The sequence below is a fragment of the Amyelois transitella genome, chromosome 15 (genome assembly GCF_032362555.1).
Source record: "Amyelois transitella isolate CPQ chromosome 15, ilAmyTran1.1, whole genome shotgun sequence".
In the NCBI taxonomy this organism is placed as follows: domain Eukaryota; kingdom Metazoa; phylum Arthropoda; class Insecta; order Lepidoptera; family Pyralidae; genus Amyelois; species Amyelois transitella.
The window spans coordinates 6,144,592-6,164,429 of NC_083518.1; the positions used below are offsets into that span (position 1 = coordinate 6,144,592).

Genomic DNA, 19,838 nt, shown 5'->3' on the forward strand with positions numbered 1-19,838 from the left:
CCATACTAAAGTATCTTTGATTGAACTGTAGCCATACATCACACTCTTTTCTGAGTCAAGTGCATTTTTAAATGTTAAGCGTTACTCTTTCGATTAGGCAAAAAAGGCTATGAGTTCTATGCTTTTTTGGGCTCAAAACATGTCTAGGCAACCGATTGAATGGTTCAGCAATGATTGACGTCCTATTATAAACTAGATATTGTTTTTCCAAAAGTTATTTGCGCTAAATACCTATGAGCAGAATGAAAATAAATCTTTTAGGAGAAAAAAAGGTCACGGTACGGCCACAAAGTTTGAACTGAAGTCCATATAATTATCATTTTAACTGTAATTAAGTGGCGAAATTAATGTTTACTTTATATTATACATTAACTAGTTTAATCAGTAATTACGAGACTCCTTGACTGCGACCCAGATGCGGGGAGGAAGCGGTTCCGAGGTCAAAGAGTTCGGAAGCGACGAGGCCGGCGTTATGACGGCTTGCACAATGTAAAACAATATGCGTGGCCTGCGTAAAGGATGACTAAAAACTTGTTATAAAATTTCTATTTCTATCAATAAAATAAGAATTTGAGTGACATAATGTTCGATCAGCTAAAACTACTGCGTAGAAAGCTAACATTTATTAGATTAAATTAAAAAAAAACAATAAGAAAATCAACAGCTGAACGTGGACTATCAGTCTTTCAAGAATGCTGGCTCTGTTTACTCCGCAAGGAATATAGACGAGATTATATGAATGAATTCATTTTATCTTCATTATTTATTCATTTATCTTTTAATATCTTCATTAATGAATGAAGAATCTTAGCTCCCCGTCTTGGAGCTCATCAGTAATGAAGTATCCTCTAAATGAATACTATGTATCATGATTTTATATCGGTCGTGGTCTCTTTTAGATGTCTCAGTTCCATCAGGATTGTTGTCAATATAATCATAGTGGATAGCATCGCTTTTAAAAATATCGCAATGTTATTGTTATTATTTTTAGGCAAATCTTTATCTTTTATCACGTCAATAATGGTATTCAGAGCATAATATATTGCACTAGTTACGCTAAAAGTTAATAATTATAATTAAAACTGTTGCGCAACTTTCAACATACGTATGATTTACGCATCGTATAGTTTGGCGCCTACAAAGAATTCCATCAGATTTAATTAAATATTTACTGGAAAAAATATACAGAATTTATAAATATGATGAATCTGAATAAATGCTATTAAACACTATTTATTCTTGGGATTCTACTATACATGGACAAGTAACCTGTCATTGTCTCTAAAAGTTAATTCCATTATTAAGCCTATTCAGCTAAACGTGGCTCTGTCTTCCCCGTAAGATGAACAAACAGTAATAGAGTTTATTCACAAGAAAATACAAGTGTTGAAAGTATAAATTATAAGAACAACAAGGTAGTTTAACGGTCTCAATTCTCTTTAGTAAGCGACCTAATAACATGTAGTTAAAAATTGTGTTTACATAGTTAAGTACGTAAATAAAATTAGTGTAATTTGGGTAAATTACTGCTGGTGAATTAGTGAAAGCGAAATTTTATTCACTTTAATATATGTAAGCATAAGGTATCCAAATTCATGTATAGATTATTCATGATTTATTCTTCCCATATCTGTCAGTTAAGACAAGATTCAATCTTTTACATGGCCTCAATCAGTCTTATCAATATCGTACAAAATACAAATACCTACTCTACACGATAAATGAGAATGAGAACAATACGAGATGTCCAATTTGCATTGATCAGAATATACTGACAAATCGCATGCAAATCGGCCTTACGGTCTTATATTTATTTTATTTGTAGTTCAGTACAAAAGACTTCAACGAGCCATGGTCTAGCTTTCGTAGAGGCCAAGCTACGACACAGCTGTGAAAAAATACATACATACATACATACATATGATCACGTCTATATCCCTTGCGGGGTAGACAGAGCCAACAGTCTTGAAAAGACTGAATGGCCACGTTCAGCTATTAAAATTGAAAAAATACAATAACAATAAAATAAGCTTAGACGTTATTAATTAAATTAATATAATAATAATATGATGATTATTAATATTGATAAGATAACAATATTGGTTGTATTTTACTGAAACTTCTTGTATTCTAAATATCAACATAATTTTAATTTTTTGGCCATCAGTAACAAGTCAGAACGTTCTGACTTGTTACTGATGGCCAAAAAATAGGCCGTAGTTTTAGACATATTATCAGATATTCTGGCACCTTTCAAATTTTTCCACACTTTATTCTACGTTAAAATAAATAAAAATCTATACATCGAAATCGAGAGTTAGTTCGAGTGTTGTCCTCGAAACACCATAAAGGTGAAAGAGTGGAAGTGTCTGAGTAAATAGACAATTTTACGCTTTTTATCCCAATTGGAGTTTACGAAAGAAATGCGTGAAGTTCGTTGTCGACGGTCGATTTTTATTTTCAACAAACATAAATAATTTATTTTTGTGTTAAATAAATCATAAAACATTAACATAATTTGTGGAGAAGTTTGTTAATGGTTTTTGCTGTGATATGTTTTAGTTCTGTCTCAAATTGGTTAAAATCTTAGAGTATTTACTTAGTTATTTATATATGATTAAGATGGGCGAAATTGTTTGTTTGTTTGTAAATTCTTTATAGTACATAACAAATTATAAGTAATACATAAAAATACATTAAAAATAACAATATTTGATTTGTTTGTAACAAATGATTTGTAACTGTTATTTTTCGAATTTTGTAATAAATATTTTAACATCCTATATTACCTTATTTAAAAGAATTTCAGTTAAGTTGCTTTTGAAAAAGCCCTTATTAATTGAAAATTGCTTGAGCTTGGATGCACCGCGTTTAAGGGTTAATACTTGTTAAAATGTGTAGACACTTTCTATCATAATATTGACCGCATTAAAGAACCTAATTAGTCCTGACCTGTTGTTGATCACAAATACATTATTTTTCTATTCAATCGTACACACATCGCAACATATTTCCGAAGCGGAATTTCGATAACTATACCGTGTACCTATACGAATATGCAATAGTAACGGATCGACTTAATCGCGCACCGATCACGAACCACATCGATTATAACCGAGTAAACGACTGAGATCACTCCGATATCGATTGATTGCGCTCCCAATCACGATTGGTGGATCAAAGTTCAGGCGATTTGTCAGTTAATTCTGATCAATGCAAATTGGGCATCTCGTATTGTTCTCATTCTCATTAGTTGTCTATATTGTCTATTATATGTCTATAGTATTTGTGTTTTGTACGATATTGATAAGACTGATTGAGGCCATGTAAAAGATTGAATCTTGTCTTAACTGGCAGATATGGGACGAATAAATAATGAATAATCTATACAATTACATGAATTGGATACCTTATAGTTATATAATATATTAAAGTGAATAAAATTAGTCTATGAATCAATGTTTTTGTCACGTCTTTGCTCAGCCATCTCATCATCCATCATGAAGCATTTCTTATTTTAAGCAATGGTCTATGATGGGCTAGCGACTAGTGGCTCCCGCATATGACTACTGGCTATGTCCGCCCAATAAGAAACTAAGACGTGATAATGAGCATTATTAACAGTAAATTTATTACAGAATGCAGCTGTCTTATCTTACTTCATACAAATTGAGTGCGCTTGAACTTTTTGGAAGTAACTTGAACCGGCAGATGTAATAGCCGCTATCAATTGCCATGACGAAGGGATATACTCGAGTCGATCCAATTTAACGGTTATCTGCTCGAGAAAGTAAAATTCCTCACAATATATTTGCGTTCATCATCTATCCCTCTAGTTGCATTGTTTAACAAATATTTTTTTTCCATACCTACACATATTGTATGGTAACTTTTCGATAGGTAGATATAAACACTTGTAATGGTGAAATCTTTGAAATTAATTTCAGATGGCATATAAATTCCCTTCTGTTTTATTGATCGGGCTTGAAGCTTTAATGTAGTCTGGAAATATATTTTTAAATATTTTTTCATTTCTTAGGTACTTTAGATTTTATTTGAAAAATACATCGGATAATTAACAACAATGTTGAGCGAATGAACACTTTTTACTCAAAGAAGTGATTAATTTTTGTTTTACAGATAGCAATTAACTACTAGTACAGATATGGTTCAATTTTATAATCTAAGAAACCTAAAGTCATGCTTTAGATGAAGACACGTATTGTCTTACACATACAAAAGTAAACTCCACAAATATACATAATGGTGGTAATAAGAATGAATTGATCGAAACCGCAGCAATCGATATAGATTCAGCCTGTCATTACCCGGCGTGTCTTTTGACCCCGGGGCTGACCGGACACCGACCACTGAATCTCATGCGCTTACGCATACTGTTATAGCTGTATCATTTGGTATCGGTTTTTAACGTCAAATTTTACATTAAATTATGTGCTTCAGGTTTAGGTTGACTGTTAATAATGAAATAATTCCATTACCTCCACCTCCTGGCGACTGGAGTTAGTGCCTGTTTAGTCCTCACCTCTCTGGAGAGCCGAGGAACGCCATCAACATTTTGCACAATAAAGTTTGCAATTAGGACTGAGAAATCTGCAAAATTTCATTTTTATAAAAAAATAAATCGGGAAAAATTACACAGATCGAGTTAGAATTGAAGTAAATTCTAGACTTATGTTACGAGATACTAACTCAACAATGCTATATTTTTTAATTAATTTATATATAGGGATATGTCACAGACAAGCGCACTACCGTTGCGATCTTCAAATTTTATTTTATCACTTTACAGGCGTGATGTCTAGAGGTAAACTCTGAAAAAAATTAATATGCCCATGGGTGTTGATATGATATGGATTGCCTCAGTCGTTTCTGTCATTGTCACTTTATTGATCTATTTCATATATTATTCTAGGGACACAAAATAAAGATTTATTCATAATTAGGATAAATGGATGGAAATTGTTCTGAACGGACTTTAGAAAATTCTAGTAGACTCTTTCTCAATATGAAGAAATGTTCTCACCACAACATGCATGGTTGCTATTGTAATGAAAATGTATTTTTGTCTGTTATTATATTGTAACTTGTAACGTGTCGTTGACTAAAGTAATATCCCATGTGGGCTAGCGCTCCACATAAAAATGTGGAGAAACAAGATTTGTCTCATAAAGAAAAATGTCAAAGTAAATGGATTTTACTGAATGATACATGCAGCAGTAATAAAAGAGGTTTTGGAATCGCTCGCCGGCGTGAAGTCCCGGGTGAAAAGTGATATGATGTTAAACTGTCTACATAATCATGTCGTAATTTAAAGTTTTTAGTTTTGGCAGGAAAATCATTCCGAAAGCCGTTATTTAAAAGGGGATTGCCACCGATTATAAAAAAGTTAGTTCATTTTTTTCAAGACTCATGACCGCCCTTTGGTTTGCCCGCGTTTAGCTGCGTTTGTTTGCCGGCTACCGACAGCAAAATCATCATTAGAATGTATCACGTTTCGTATTCGATTTGACCTGCCCCGTAATTTTATCACAAAGGAAAAATGGATATTGTTCTTTGAAATAGTAGATTGATTGGAATGCTTATTTTTTAGATTACTTCAATAAACTCACATCATAGAAATTGATAGGAGAATCTTCTTGAAATTATGTTTATTTAAGTACCTCTCCAAATAATAATTCAAGATACAAAAGTGGCGAATAGTGTATATAAGTGAAATATAGGAACAATAACCGCTACTTAAGCAAGGATTCCTTAGAAATTGGTATAAAAAGTCTATAAACACTTTAACAATTATTCTTTGCATCTTTTTCTAACTCTCGTTTCATGCTGGCGATGCCGTTACGTCAATGCGAAAAGAAATGATAATTAATGAACTATAAGTTCCGAGAAAAATTACCAGTGCCTGAGCCATCAAACATAATCAATAGTCCTTCAATAGCTCCTTGCGAAGTCACGAAGTCCTGCGGCGAAACGCCCTCAAATTGCGATTACCGCTAGTGCTATGAAATCGTTTCGCAATGAAATAGTTTCCAATTTCACTGTCTTCCCAGGTACGCTGATCTGTAAATCAAGTCTAGCACTTGATAAAAAGTACGACCATAAAAAAATATTAATAAAACTAGCTTTTGCCCGCGGCTTCACCCGCGCAAATGTATTTATATTATAAGGATACGCCATAAAATTTCACCCATTTTTTTATCCCGTATCGTGCGGGGCTGTTTTATGTTTATATTTGGTTTAAATTCATATGGCTTCTCCCGTCTTGTCCCGTCTCTTCTCGTTCTGTTCCGTCCCGTCCCAACCTGTTGTGTCCCGTCCTGCCCCGTCCAGTCCTATTCTGTCCCATCCCATCCTATTTAGTGCCATCCTGCTTTCCGCAACTGATACGTATTTTTTACTAACCAATATTTAAGAATTCTCGCACTTCGACACCTATCACTATCAAAAATATCAAACAAATCTAATCAACAAATCAAAAATTAACTGAAATAGAGAGTAAAATAAGTTAAATAAGTCAAGTTAAAAGTTAATGAATCAAACGAATAATAATTTCAAATCAAAATATTTGTAGTGTGTAATATGTAGTTTCGCGTATGTCCGCTAGGGGCGCTGCTAAAATTACACGATTAATTAAAATATTTTACGCTACCTAGCTAAAGGACGGTAACGAAACCATAGCGCGATCTATCTCGATGCCAACGCCATCTATCGAGCATCGAGACAACTCGTGATAGTAAATAGAAAATAAAATTCGGGTGTTTTATTTATGCATACCGATTACGCCGAGATTTATGGACCGATTTACGTGATTCTTTTTTTGTTCGGTAGAGTATACTTTCAAGTTGGTCCCGTTGTTACCTAGTCAGGATCTGATGATGGTATTCCAGGGAAATCAAGGGCAAACCTCAAATTTACAGGCAATTACGTTTTTGACAATTTCATAGATCTGTTTAAGTATTTGCGTCTGATAGTCATCATCCCATGTGAATGAGCTGATGATGGAAGGTACAACTCCTCAACGGTTAGGAGTTGAAAGAAAATTCTTACGAAGTTATACGTACATGTGAGGCTATTAGGTTGACCTGATAATAAAAAGTAAATCTCATTAACGTTAAGAATTTAGGTGAAAATGGATGCGGACAAATTTCGTAGCTGTTTGTATGGGTAGTGTTAACACAAAATAACGATTTAAAGGCGTGATGTTATTAATGTTATGCATGTATGTACATAATTATGTATGTTATTATGTATGTTAAAGAGACGACTGAAAGTTAAAAAACTAACTACTAAAAGGGACTAAAACCCACCTCGTTCCTTCAGTTGCCCTTTGCGTTCCGGGGCCACGGTATCTCGTTAGAACTTTCCCGCAGCCCCGGCTCAGTTTATCCCGTTTCCCCCCCTTGGGGGTTGACATTTCAAAAATCCCTTCTTAGTGCTCACTTATGTTACTAAAGGAACCTCTGTTCAAAATCTCAGACTCCTATACCGAGCGGTTTCTGCTGTGCGTTAATAAATCAGTCACCCAATCGCACCCCCTAAATCACGATTGGAGGGTAGTTTGAAAAAACTTATAATGTCAAACATATTTACTTGCCTATGTACGTGTTCATGCCAAGTTTCAAGTTTATAAACCCAAGGAATAAGATTTTTCATAGAAACGTTTTTACCCCTTTTCCCCCCCTTGGGGATTGAATTTCCAAAAATCCTTTCTTAGTGCTCCCCTACATATCCCAAGGAACCTACATTCCAAATTTCAGCTGTCTACGACCAGTAGTTTCGACTGTGCGTTGTCTGTCAGTCAGTCACTCAGTAACGGAAGAGTTTTATATATATAGATATTGTTACGAAAAAAAATTTCATAATAAAATTTAGAATAATTAAATCGAGTAGTAGAAGAAGTTATTTACAAGTAAAATAGAAATTTACAAGTTCAATTCAAATTGTTTCTTTGTTTCAGGCTCATGGTCATGTGCAGCTGCCTTGCTATCATAAAAGTAAGTAAATTTAATACCTAAGTTTAATTTAGCAGACCCCACGCTCCAAAGCATCTTTTATTGATAAGAATTATACAAATGCGCAAATACGAGCGCAAAATTTAATTAGACAAATGCGAAATTTTTAATCGCACCAACCTCTACATAAATATGCCGAAGATAGGTACTGCGTAATAAGCTCTACTTAGATAATAATTCTATCATGAAGCCAAACAGCTGAACGTGGTCTTTCAGTCTTTTGAAGACTGTTGGCTCTGTCTACCCCGCGAGGCATATAGACGTGCTTATTTATGTATGTATGTAGTTAAATAAAATGATATTTTTTTCGTTTTCTTATCACAATATTAGCTGGTCCATATTCAAAACTTTTGATTCCTCCTTTTAAAGTAATAATAAGAAAGTCACTTTCGTAATACACGCTGGTCGAAACCAAAGCTCTTGATGCTTCTTAATAAAAAAAGTATTTCTTAATCAACAGAGCACAGAGGCGGCGGCAAGCCACCATGAGAGTTCATCGGCGGAGTCTACAGAGGCGTCCACGGAGGTCTCAGTGGTATCAGTCAGCTCTTCTTCCTCAGCGTCGTCGGAGATACAGGAGGGGTCGGGAGATGACCCGCCTGATCCGGTACCAGTTATCAATGTTAAGGTAAGGATTATTTTTTAATCTTCTTTATGAGAAAACGTTTTGTCAAAGCCGTTGTCTTCTAAATCTAAAAATTTGTTTAAAAAATCGTATTATTTGGAGATAAAATAGAATATTGACATTGAGATTAAAATCTATGTTTATTTTATTTCCTATTCCAGAATGAGACTAGAGAAGCGCTGAAAACGGATGGAAGTGAACAAGATCCTGTAAGTTTTTAAATTTCATTTCATATTTACTGCAATACATTAGAAAGAAAACTCAACTTAAACCAAAGTATGCTAGGCTTTTAGAAATATGATAAGTAGATTGTCCTGAATAGTAGTTTTTTTCCGATATATGTGAATATCATCGTAGCTTTGGTAGGTAGGTAACAAAAAATTACATGAAATGAATTAAAACAATTAACAAAATATATTATACTCATGTGAAGGTAATTCAACAATTATAATTACTTATCTATATCTATACTTATAATAAATCTGTAGAGAGGTCAATTCTGTACATGGAATATATTTTCAAAATAACTATCAGGGGGTGATTAGTGATCGATACTGATGCCAAAAATGCAATCAGTAAAATTTTTGTCTGTCTGTCTGTCTGTCTGTATGTTCTTTATAGAAACAAAAACTACTTGACGGATTTTAACGAAACTTGGTACAGTTATTCTTCATACTCCTGAGCAGGTTATAGTATACTTTTCATTACGCTACAATCAGTAGGAGCAGGGCAGTGAAAGGAAATGTTGGGAAAACGGGAGAAATTATTTGATTTTTAAGCTTCCATCGCGTGTGCAGCCTTAATGGCCGAAACCATGTATAACGGAAATATTCTACATAAAATTATTGAAAAAATATCCCAAGATAGCATAAGTCTATCTTTTATGGTTGACTCACAATAACACGTGTAATTCCTAATAGCTTAGCAGTTCGGAGATTTCTGATTATATTTCTTTACTCTGACGTTTATAATACCAATAACACTCACACTCATTCGTAATTCTTAAAAATCATCATCTAAATCGATATAGAAACACCAAACTTACCTATACATGAAATGAAATACGCTAACAAGCATCGGGCTCACGATACAAACCACAAGTACAGACTCATATAAGTATTTATATTATTTAAACGATTTGTGGTGGAAACTTGGATTATCTATACTAATATTATATAGCTGAAGAGTTTGTTTGTTTGTCTGAACGCGTCAATCTCAGGAATTTACGGGTTCGAAATGAAAAATAATATTCGCGTTGAATAGACAATTTATCGAAGAAGGCTCTAGGCTATATAAAATCACGCTGCAACTATAAGGAGCAAAGATATTATGGAAAATGTGAAAAAAACGGGTAACTGATTCATCAATGATGCCCAAAATAACTATTCCACGCGGACGAAGTTGCGGGCACAGCTAGTTTTGAATAAAATTAAGGTTAGTTTATGGGCCGACCCAGTTTACATCGGTATAAGAATTTTCGTATAATTTTGGTCGTGCATGATCGACGTTTTGAACTTTCTCATGGAACCTTTCAAACTATCTATGGATATTAGGGTTGTCCCACATTTTGTTCCAAATAATAATTCTATAAGTTAGTAGGTAATTAGAATACGTGCGTTGCGGTAACCGATTGAAAAGCCGTTTACGTACATACTATTCAGCGGAATTTAAGAGACGTCACTAATCTGTGGTTAGGAATTCAGGTGACTGTGTCAAATCGCATAAAGTACTGAAATATTGTTTGCGGCTTCATGCTACAGTAGCTACAAATTAGAACAGTGCTTTGTTTTTTTTTACTCTCACTTTTATTGTCAAAAATGTAGGTATAGACATAATTCGCAAGACCGTGTTTGGTACAAAACTGAAAAGAAGATATAAATAAAAAACAACAGTTTCAATGCTCTAACAATAGGCGCTTAAATCACATATAATACTTAGTTAATATAGTCATGATTACCGGAACTTTGGGAATTTAGAATACAGATTTAGATATGATAATTATTTTTTCAGGCGTTCAGTGTCAGGACTTTTCTTTGAACTTTTTGTCGACAGAATGAACTCCAATGCGTCAAACTGTTCGTAGGTCAAACGAGAACGATAATCCATCTGTAGTAGATTTATTTTTGACTAAAACTAACAAAACGCCTGTCTGCTACAAAGCGGCAGCACAATTAGGCACAATTATCTTCAGGGAAATGGGTGAAAGGTTCTCGTAATGGCTACCAATTTACACCCATTATTCGACTATTGACGGAGTGATTGATAGAATTCTTAGCCGGTGACTTCGCAAATATGATTAGACACAGTCTGACAAGCTTCTTTACATTGGACCGTATGAAGTAGGGTACTGGTTCGATTTGCAAAAGATTAAGAGTTTTTGTTATCGTGCTTAAGAACCCACTTTTGATAAGTGAAAATTTTTGGATGAAAAAAGAGATCGATAGTGTGGTTAATTTTATTATATTTCAATTTAAATTAATCTATACATAGATTCGTTTCAAGCCAAATGTTAATAGTTTGCACGGTGCCATTATATATGGTGAAAAAATGACTAATCAGTCAAATGTAGAAGTTCAATATTCTCCAAAGAGTGATTCTGTCTGATAGCTGACTTCAGGTTACGACTCAATCACACGATAACTGTTTGGTAAATTCATAACATAAAAAGTATACACTCGTAAAGGTAATCTTCTGTTACTTATACATAAAAAGTTTAAATAATCATTGCTTTAAAGATGGTGGTGTTTATGTTAATGGAGAAATGTGGGACAAATTGACGAGTAGGCCAAACCCATATATATTGTTTCTTGTTTAGGACGTATATGTGATTTAAATAAATTATAATTCATTAAAATTACATCTAAATAAGTACAATTATTTAAATTATGTAATGATACATTAAAACCAACAAATATTCTTATTTGGCAGAAAATGTAGATAAATAAATCAATTTATTAAAATAGTAAAGCAGCATTCCTACTTCATTCAAATTGGAACACTTCATTCAGCCCACACTTTTTGTTCATTGAAAATTGTTGCTTATTATTCTTCTGTTTTATTTTTTATCAATTTGACAAAGTGTAGTGGCGAGTGCAGCAGAGTAACCATCGAGCGATAACTCTACTGGCCCAATTTTATAATGCGTGCAGCGATGCTGCGCCGGCGCCGCCCGGCCGAGCCATCGTGCGAACCGCCCTGACATAGAAAAACTTTTTTGTGCAAAACTTTCCTAGGGTCGTGACTGTGAAATAGTGCACTACTGTCGTTATTCGATAGTTTGTTTTCAATGTTTTGTTGATGCGATAATAGGCGCGATCTAAAACAAATTTGAATGTACTTTCGTTTGTTACTGTTCTTTTTTAGGAGACTATTGGCGAACTATATTTTAGTGGCTTAGGTATATAAGTTAGGGTTTAAATTTTACTTCAGAAACTATACAATACAGAATTACACGTCACATGTAATTTCTATTTAAACAAGGCGTTTTCAGAATTACCTCTAATTACCGGTAAGATTCATTCTACCTTAAGTAATATTTGGCTTTTACGATCTGCATAGCGGAAGCATACAAATAATTCTGAAAAAATAGTAAAATATACATCAAAAGGTGTTTGTACTTGCATTTGTGTTAACAAGATAAGCATCTATAACTTTGTTCTGTACGCCAAATTAAGACAATAGTTTGTTTACACGTAGTAATTGCTTTATTGTAGAACTGGCAGTCAAAAGTCGCGTGAGGAAGCTGGTTGTTAGTGTTATTTATCTCAGGGCTATCGGTTTGCACAATGTCCGTGTTGAATGATGGTATCTTGTGTAGCGTCCATCGCAATACACAACATAGTCTTATCGACGTTTTTAAGGAATGGTGGTATACGAGCGTTCTCCTGGAAATGGACAGAGGTTATAGTCAAAAGACTCAAATAGAACATTAAGCTAAATGGGGTGGTCAGAACAGATAGTTGAAATGTGAACCATTGATAAGAAGATAGTACTGGCTGGATGACAGCATGACATAAAAAAAAGATATATATATATATATATGTACTTTAAAATATTAGCGCGAAAATTAATTTTGTTTGTAACTTCATGTTTTTGTCGAGTCCAATTTAGTATTGATAGGTATTTTTTTTATTTAGGTAGGTATTTTATCGACTGATTTTAAAAGCAAAAAAAATATACCTAGTAATGATCAGGGATACAGAATGATTCATATTTATCGAAATGTTTTCTTATCCAGGTCGTCTTCCTGTCTGATAAGAACAGCTACATCCCCGTGAGCATCAAGCCTCGCTCGCCAGCTCCCGAAGGACCCTGGAGGGAGCCTCCGGCTTGGGAGCGCGAGTACCGTCGACACAGGACCAACAGCAGTAGGGTACAATGTGAGTTATTTATCATCGTCTTTTCTGTGCGTCTCCTCAGTCTGTTGGTCTTCTTTATTTTGGCGCCCGAAACGATTTCCGAATTTTCTCTCTACTTTGACCGATCTTTGAATAGCTACATTCCTATGAGCATTAAACTAGGTTACCTAGATTCCTACAGGAGGTCGAAGGAGATTCCCGCCGGCGCGGGATCAACATGCAAATAAGTATGAAACCAATTCTAACCGTGCGGGGATCAAAATTTTTGTTGCTATTTATTTACGTTGCACCCAAATTATTTAAAGAGAAGGGGAATAATCCTAGTAGTCCTACGACTAGAAATTATTCAAGGCATAATGGTAAACCTTGGCCTGATAATATTCAGTGATAAAAATGTAAAACATTGAATTTTGTAATGCAAAGATGCTATCACTACTTCGAGGGGTATGCCATACGAGTAGTGCTCTCTTGTGCAACCCTTTGTTTGCACATTCAGTTTTTATTGGACCATTCATAAACCGCGTAATATGTACACGTACTATGAATAAAGCGATCTAGATAACACTATTATTCAAATTTTAAAATTGAATTTGGTTTTTTTTTTCAGATATCGAAGCTGAATGCCAGGACGATTTCATGAAGATAAGAGTGGGATTCAACGGTTCATTTGCCGGACTTGTTTATTCAGCAGGTATTTTTTTTCTTATTATTGTTTCTTATTTGCATTTGTTTTATGGGCCACAGAGTGAACGGTACTTTTCTGTGTGACCCGCCGTTCTTAGTGCAAAAAAGTTCGTGAAAAAACCTTATCATTTTTCCTTTTAAGTGTCTATTATGCAAACCAATAAATTCGCTTCTATAGGAAAAAGTCAGAAGTCTTTCTTTCTCGAGCAGATATTAAAAGTGAATCCTTATTATATTGATAAATCAGCATGTTATCATTTTATTTTGTTGTTAACAAATGCTAAGGCAGCGATAACAAAAAACCAAACAATTACAGGGCTAACTAGCTAGCAGGTGTTTAGTTGTCATAACAGAGTCATTGTTTCGTCAGTCATGCAACGCGGCCCAACAAGTAGGCCTCGGCGATAGATATGGATCGTCTTAACTAGTATTATTTTTGATCTTGTACTTATATATCGATGGTTATCAGATTTTAATACTGTAATTCTAAAATCTAAATCTGTAAGTATTAATCTACGGAGACTTAAAGGACAATCATGATACATAAAATTTCATTATACTTTCACGATTCGAGCTCATTCTAGTTAGCGAGTTGAGTTAAAAGACATTAAAAGACCCATTAAAAGACGCCAAAAAATTTTGACGGAGTTGCTTCAAGTAATGCCAATAATGTCTTTGTCAAAAAAAATCCAGGGTCCGTCCCAGGGACGCCGTAGGAGACAAACAGTAAGATGATCTACATCATCATCTCACTAAGTACCTACGTACTTATTGAGTAATACCGCACCTTTATGTACATTTTTTATTAGGTATATGGTTCCTATTTATCATCAATAATATTAGACCATGAATAAACCATTAATAAATACTAGATAAAATGCTGAACGAATTTGTTGCTCGAAAATAAAAATTGAAATCGAAAAATGTAAGTGAATTGATGTTTCAATCCGCGAGGTGGACTCCCCACAGAGAGGCTTTGTCATGTTTCTGAAAGTTATTGATATTTAGGAATAACTACGGTTAGACGGAAAAATTAGCTAGTTTTTTTTTCATTTTACTTTTGTTTTATTATATTTTTTTGATGAATCTAGACGTTTAAGAACTTATTTAATTTTTAAGTCGAAATTGTGTTTTTCGAAATTGAAACCCTGTCGAAATAATTTATTATAAAACCCTGTTGAAATTTGGACCTATGAAAATCCTTATGGCACATATTTCGTAGCTTATTAATTGAATGCATTAAGGCAGGTTAGACGTAAGACATTATCTTAGGCTCACTTTTCTAAGTAATACATGTAACTGCCACCGTTGCTATGCAATGGAGCAAAATAGCTGACTGAAGATTCAATAAAACCCGCTGCCAGCTCTATATTTCCTGCGGTAATGAGAATTAATAGGATTTGTCAATGTACGTGCATTTGAATCTAAAATATATATATAAACGCAATTTATCTTCAAAATTCACATCCACACGCTTTTGTTAATCCGAAAAATACGAATACATACTATATTTATTAGACTATTTTATAAATGACGGTCATTTATATTATACCAAATCTCAATCTAATATAATTAAAGTATTAACTTTATTATTATAAAAATAAAAGTATTTTACTGTAAGTTTCGCATTCGAACCGACACCGCGATTCCAATTGACAGCAAAATTGGTAACCCTATTGCCTAGATTCCGCTGCATTCACAAATACATGGTATTGTATGATAAATTAATCGTTTTGGTGGGCAATTTTGAGCAAATCAACCGACATACTTAGATGGCAGCTAAACAAATTAAGAGATGGTATTACTTTTGTACCTCTGTTATGGTTTGTTAAATATCTGGGACGGCTACTGGAATGTGTTTATCTCCGCTTCTGGTTCATCTGATCTGTGAAAAAGCCAATCTTATTTTCGGAGCGTTGTAATTGGTATAATTGTGGCAAGGTTACCAAAAAGGTGGTGATCATTTCACTGCTAACATTATTCTCAGTCGTTTCCATTTCATACAATTGAGTGAATACAATTGAGTTTACCAACGACTTGAAACGGACGACTAGATTTGGGTGCATTTTGTTTAGTTTAGGTTTCTAACCATCATATAATCTCATCGTCTTTTAGCAAACCTCAAGGTTTGTATGTCTTTAAGCAAACTTAGCAGCTGAGAAAGCGATCGGGAAACGAGAGTGTTTTATTTGGTTGATTTATGTTACACAACTTAATATGGGATCAATATTGGATCCTCCACTATTTTGGACTTTATAGAACAAAGTAATGAAAAAAAGAAAATCCACTTCGATGAAATTTTGTTTTGACTTATGAACTTATTTTATAAATTTTAGGCTATTCCTACGACCCGGACTGCATGTACATCAATGGAACAGGTCGAGATTACTACGAATTCTACATTCAGCTGAATCGGTGCGGTACCCTCGGAAGAAACAGCCAGCACGATGACAATAGAAAACACCCCACTGTGAGTACAACAGCACACAAGTTGAACTAAATTCGCAATTTGTGCATGTGATTTTTGTACGGTATTAGTTCTGATTTTCTTTCTGAGGAATCTAAGATATGGGTATGTTTGCAATGCAAAACGGTTAAAACTAGCGAAATGATCGAAGTTCAATTGTGTTCCAGCTTGAGTGATGTCTCAAGTTATCTCAATTAAAAATGCTGTGGAGCTTGTCTTGTAAGAAAGAATAAATGTAGTGTGCACCAGCTACTCTTCTTACCTGGTAGATTAGGGATTAACCGAGTAAAATATCTTTTGTATAAGTAATAACAAAATTGGCGTTTTATTTTTTAGAAAAATCTAATGTGGAACACTATTACGGTGCAATACAACCCCCTGATTGAAGAGGAACAAGACGAGCACTTCAAGGTCACCTGCGAGTATGGATATGACTTCTGGAAGACCGTTACCTTCCCCTTCTTGGATGTCGAGTAAGACTTCTTTAAAACTTTTTTTTATCAAGACTTGTGTGATGTGAATTTTTAGTACAAATAGTGACAAATTGCGAACCAAGTTTATAAGCCATTCCGTTAGTCGCCTTTTACGACATCCACGGGTGTCCTATTCTATTAAATGGAGTGATCCACACATGTTTTTTGCTCCATGTTATTTGTAAATTTATTCATGATACTGAATTTCTTACTCCAGGGTAGCGACCGGCAACCCGGTGGTGTTTACGCTGCAGCCGCCGGAGTGCTACATGGAGATCCGGGCCGGGTACGGCGCGACCGGCGCCCGCGTGTCCGGCCCGGTCCGAGTGGGAGATCCCCTTACACTGCTCATATACATGAGGAGTGCTTATGGTATGTATTTGTTTCCTGTCTTTTTTCATTATTTTTTGTTAGGGTTTCTTCATAATTACCAAAGCTTACATTTATTTCTTTAACCCTATTTGTTTAATTTTAACAGTTTAAGTTGTTTAGTTTATCGGGAGAAATATAAATGATATACCTACTTACCTAGTTTATTGTAAAAGAGAATTCCTCTGCTGAAATTGTAATGGAAACATCCGCGGCAGAATGTTTTGTACATAAGTACGAAATAGCTGTGTGGTTCACGGCACGCTTTTGAATAGGACCCCAAAAATTGCTAGGTAAGAGGCGACTAAAGTAGGAATATACATATTACGAAAACTTACCAAGCTAACCTAACTAGCCTTTAAGTCAGGCCAGTTATTCAAAAACACTTTATATGAAACAAGAAAGAATTAAGAAAGGATCCCAGTATCCGAAAGAATTCAGGTAGTGATTCAACTTGGATCATAGAAATACCTAACAGATCATAATTCAAATTCAAAAATATTAGACACGTGGATGGACATATTGTTTTAACTTCATCAACTGTTTTAACGGGCCATCGCGTGCCTCCGCCCAATCCTCCATTCTGCTACACCAATTAAATTAATGTGTGTCAAACTTTACAGACGGGTTCGACATAGTTGTGAATGACTGCTTTGCCCATAACGGTGCCACCAAGCGGATACAGCTTATTGACGAATACGGGTATGTTACAGTTTTTTTTTTCTAATAATAGCTTTTAAAAATTGTAATCTATGAACTATGTAAGTTCTTCATCTCATCCGCAGTACCTACTTTGGTATTGCAACAAGTTTTCAATGATAATTCAGATGCTTAATTTCATTTAGACTATTACTGAAATCTTATTTAGTCGAAGTATTTTTTTTATTGTTTACAATACTATCAAAATATGATGTTTGATGAATGATTGATTTTCAACATCGTTATTGCTAATAATTTGGTAGCAGGTAGCCTACAATCGCCATTCGCTCAAGTATTGCTGAAAACGAATCACAAAATATCATAATGCACAAGTAATAATTAACTAGTATTGTGTGGTTTCCAGCAAGTTGGAATAGAACCACTTCAAATCTTTCCCATAGATGTAAAATACGACTAAGGTATAGGCTTATAAACTTGGGATTCCACTTGTAGGCGATGGGCTAGCAGTCTGTCACTATTTGAATCTCAATTCCATCATAAAGCCATACAGCTGAACATGGCCTTTCAGTCTTTACTTTATTAGCTCTGTCTACCCCGTAAGGGATATAGACGTGACTATTATGTATGTATGTAATAATTATGTTCTGTTTAATGATTTTCAGTTGCCCGGTGGATGATAAACTCATCTCTCGTTTCCGCGGCTCGTGGTCGGAGTCGGGCGTGTTCGAGACGCAGGTGTTCGCGTACATGAAGACGTTCCGGTTCACGGGATCGCCGGCGCTGTACATCGAGTGCGATGTTAGGATGTGTCACGGCAGATGTCCTGTGAGTGGCTCACTTATTATATTAATTTTAGTCGTTTGTTCTGCGCGTTGTTGAAGACAAGTTACGTGGGATAATTTAAAAAAATCTAATGACAACTAGTTGGAAAAACAATTTGTACACGAGGAAAATGGGGTTTATATTTGATTGTTTGTGATGCAGGGAGCGTGGCATGTCGAATTTCCCTTTCCTTTGGAGGGTCCAAAGGGTTCAGGAAAGAGGACCTATTTTCGGGGACTGGTCGTTAATCATGTTATTTTGACAGTTTGTGCCATATAGGTTTCATATGCCATAGAGGTAAAGTTTTGATCGTACCTACGAGTACGTCAAACTTATCGGAACCTGCTGTCATAGAGTTCAATATATATTTTATCGTGTGATGACCTTTTTGTTTCACACATTTAACTAATTTTAAAACTAAATTTTCCAGTCTCAACCCTGCCACTGGCGTAACATGAAGAGCGTGCGCAAGCGTTCGCTAGAGGGCGACACTACCGCCGCGGCGGCGAGTGTGGCGCCGAGACTTTCGGAAAACATATCGCTTTTCCAGTCCTTGAGGGTGCTACAAGAGGGCGAAGAGGACTCAGAACTAGCTGCTAATACAAGTACGTATAATTGTTCGAGTTGGTAAATAATGTGATAAGCTGTACAGTAGATAATATGTTATGTATATGGCAAGTCCGACGATCGGTGGAAGATTTAGTAAGATCGGTAAATATGTAAAAAATATCAACTGTTTACTTTACAGTAATACAATTTTCTCACAATAGAAAAAGGTCCTTTTTCCATGTTTTGGTTTACCAAATATCGTCCTAAATTGATTTAACTATCTGGCTTGGTCCCTTGAGCTCCACAGCATCAGAAAGGCACGCATATATTTTCTCAGTAATGTAATAAAAGCTGTTGAAGACTCCGACAACGTTCTTGAAGCATTTCATTTATTTTTTATTTATCAATCCAGGTCTAGCAGAAGGTCAAACATGCATGAAGACCTCAGTACTCTCTGCTCTCGCCGTTTCATCAGGAGTCTTAATAGCCGCGCTCTGTGCCGGGTTAATGGCCGCCGCCAGAGGATTAAGAAGAACTAGAGACGCCCCACATCACGCTTATGTACCGCATAAAGGAAGAATTAAATAGACTTACAACATTTTTTAAAATTTTATGCGGTCAATAAAGAGTAATGGTGTTATGCCATGTCTGGTAGAGACTAATTTTAAGAATAGATTTGTTATGCCATTCTTCGTCATTTCGTTTAAATTGGCTTTTAAAAATTGAAGGCTGCAAAAGTATGGTGCCCCCTAAAATATGTTATTTGAAAGTATCAACTGAAATGTTTAAAGTTCAAAT

The 19,838-nt window shown here is 35.0% G+C and overlaps 1 protein-coding gene across 1 annotated transcript; it reads left to right on the forward strand.

Moving 5' to 3' along the window:
* Nucleotides 1–415: 415 nt before the first annotated feature.
* On the forward strand, nt 416–19,628 carry LOC106138358 (uncharacterized). The gene is made up of 13 exons (XM_060948352.1): nt 416–489; nt 7,979–8,015; nt 8,494–8,661; nt 8,820–8,867; nt 12,896–13,037; nt 13,624–13,707; nt 16,037–16,170; nt 16,504–16,640; nt 16,858–17,012; nt 17,633–17,711; nt 18,332–18,494; nt 18,922–19,096; nt 19,453–19,628. Exons 1-13 carry the CDS (start codon nt 416–418, stop codon nt 19,626–19,628), a joined length of 1,572 nt encoding a protein of 523 aa, XP_060804335.1.
* The last annotated feature ends 210 nt before the right edge of the window (nt 19,629–19,838 follow it).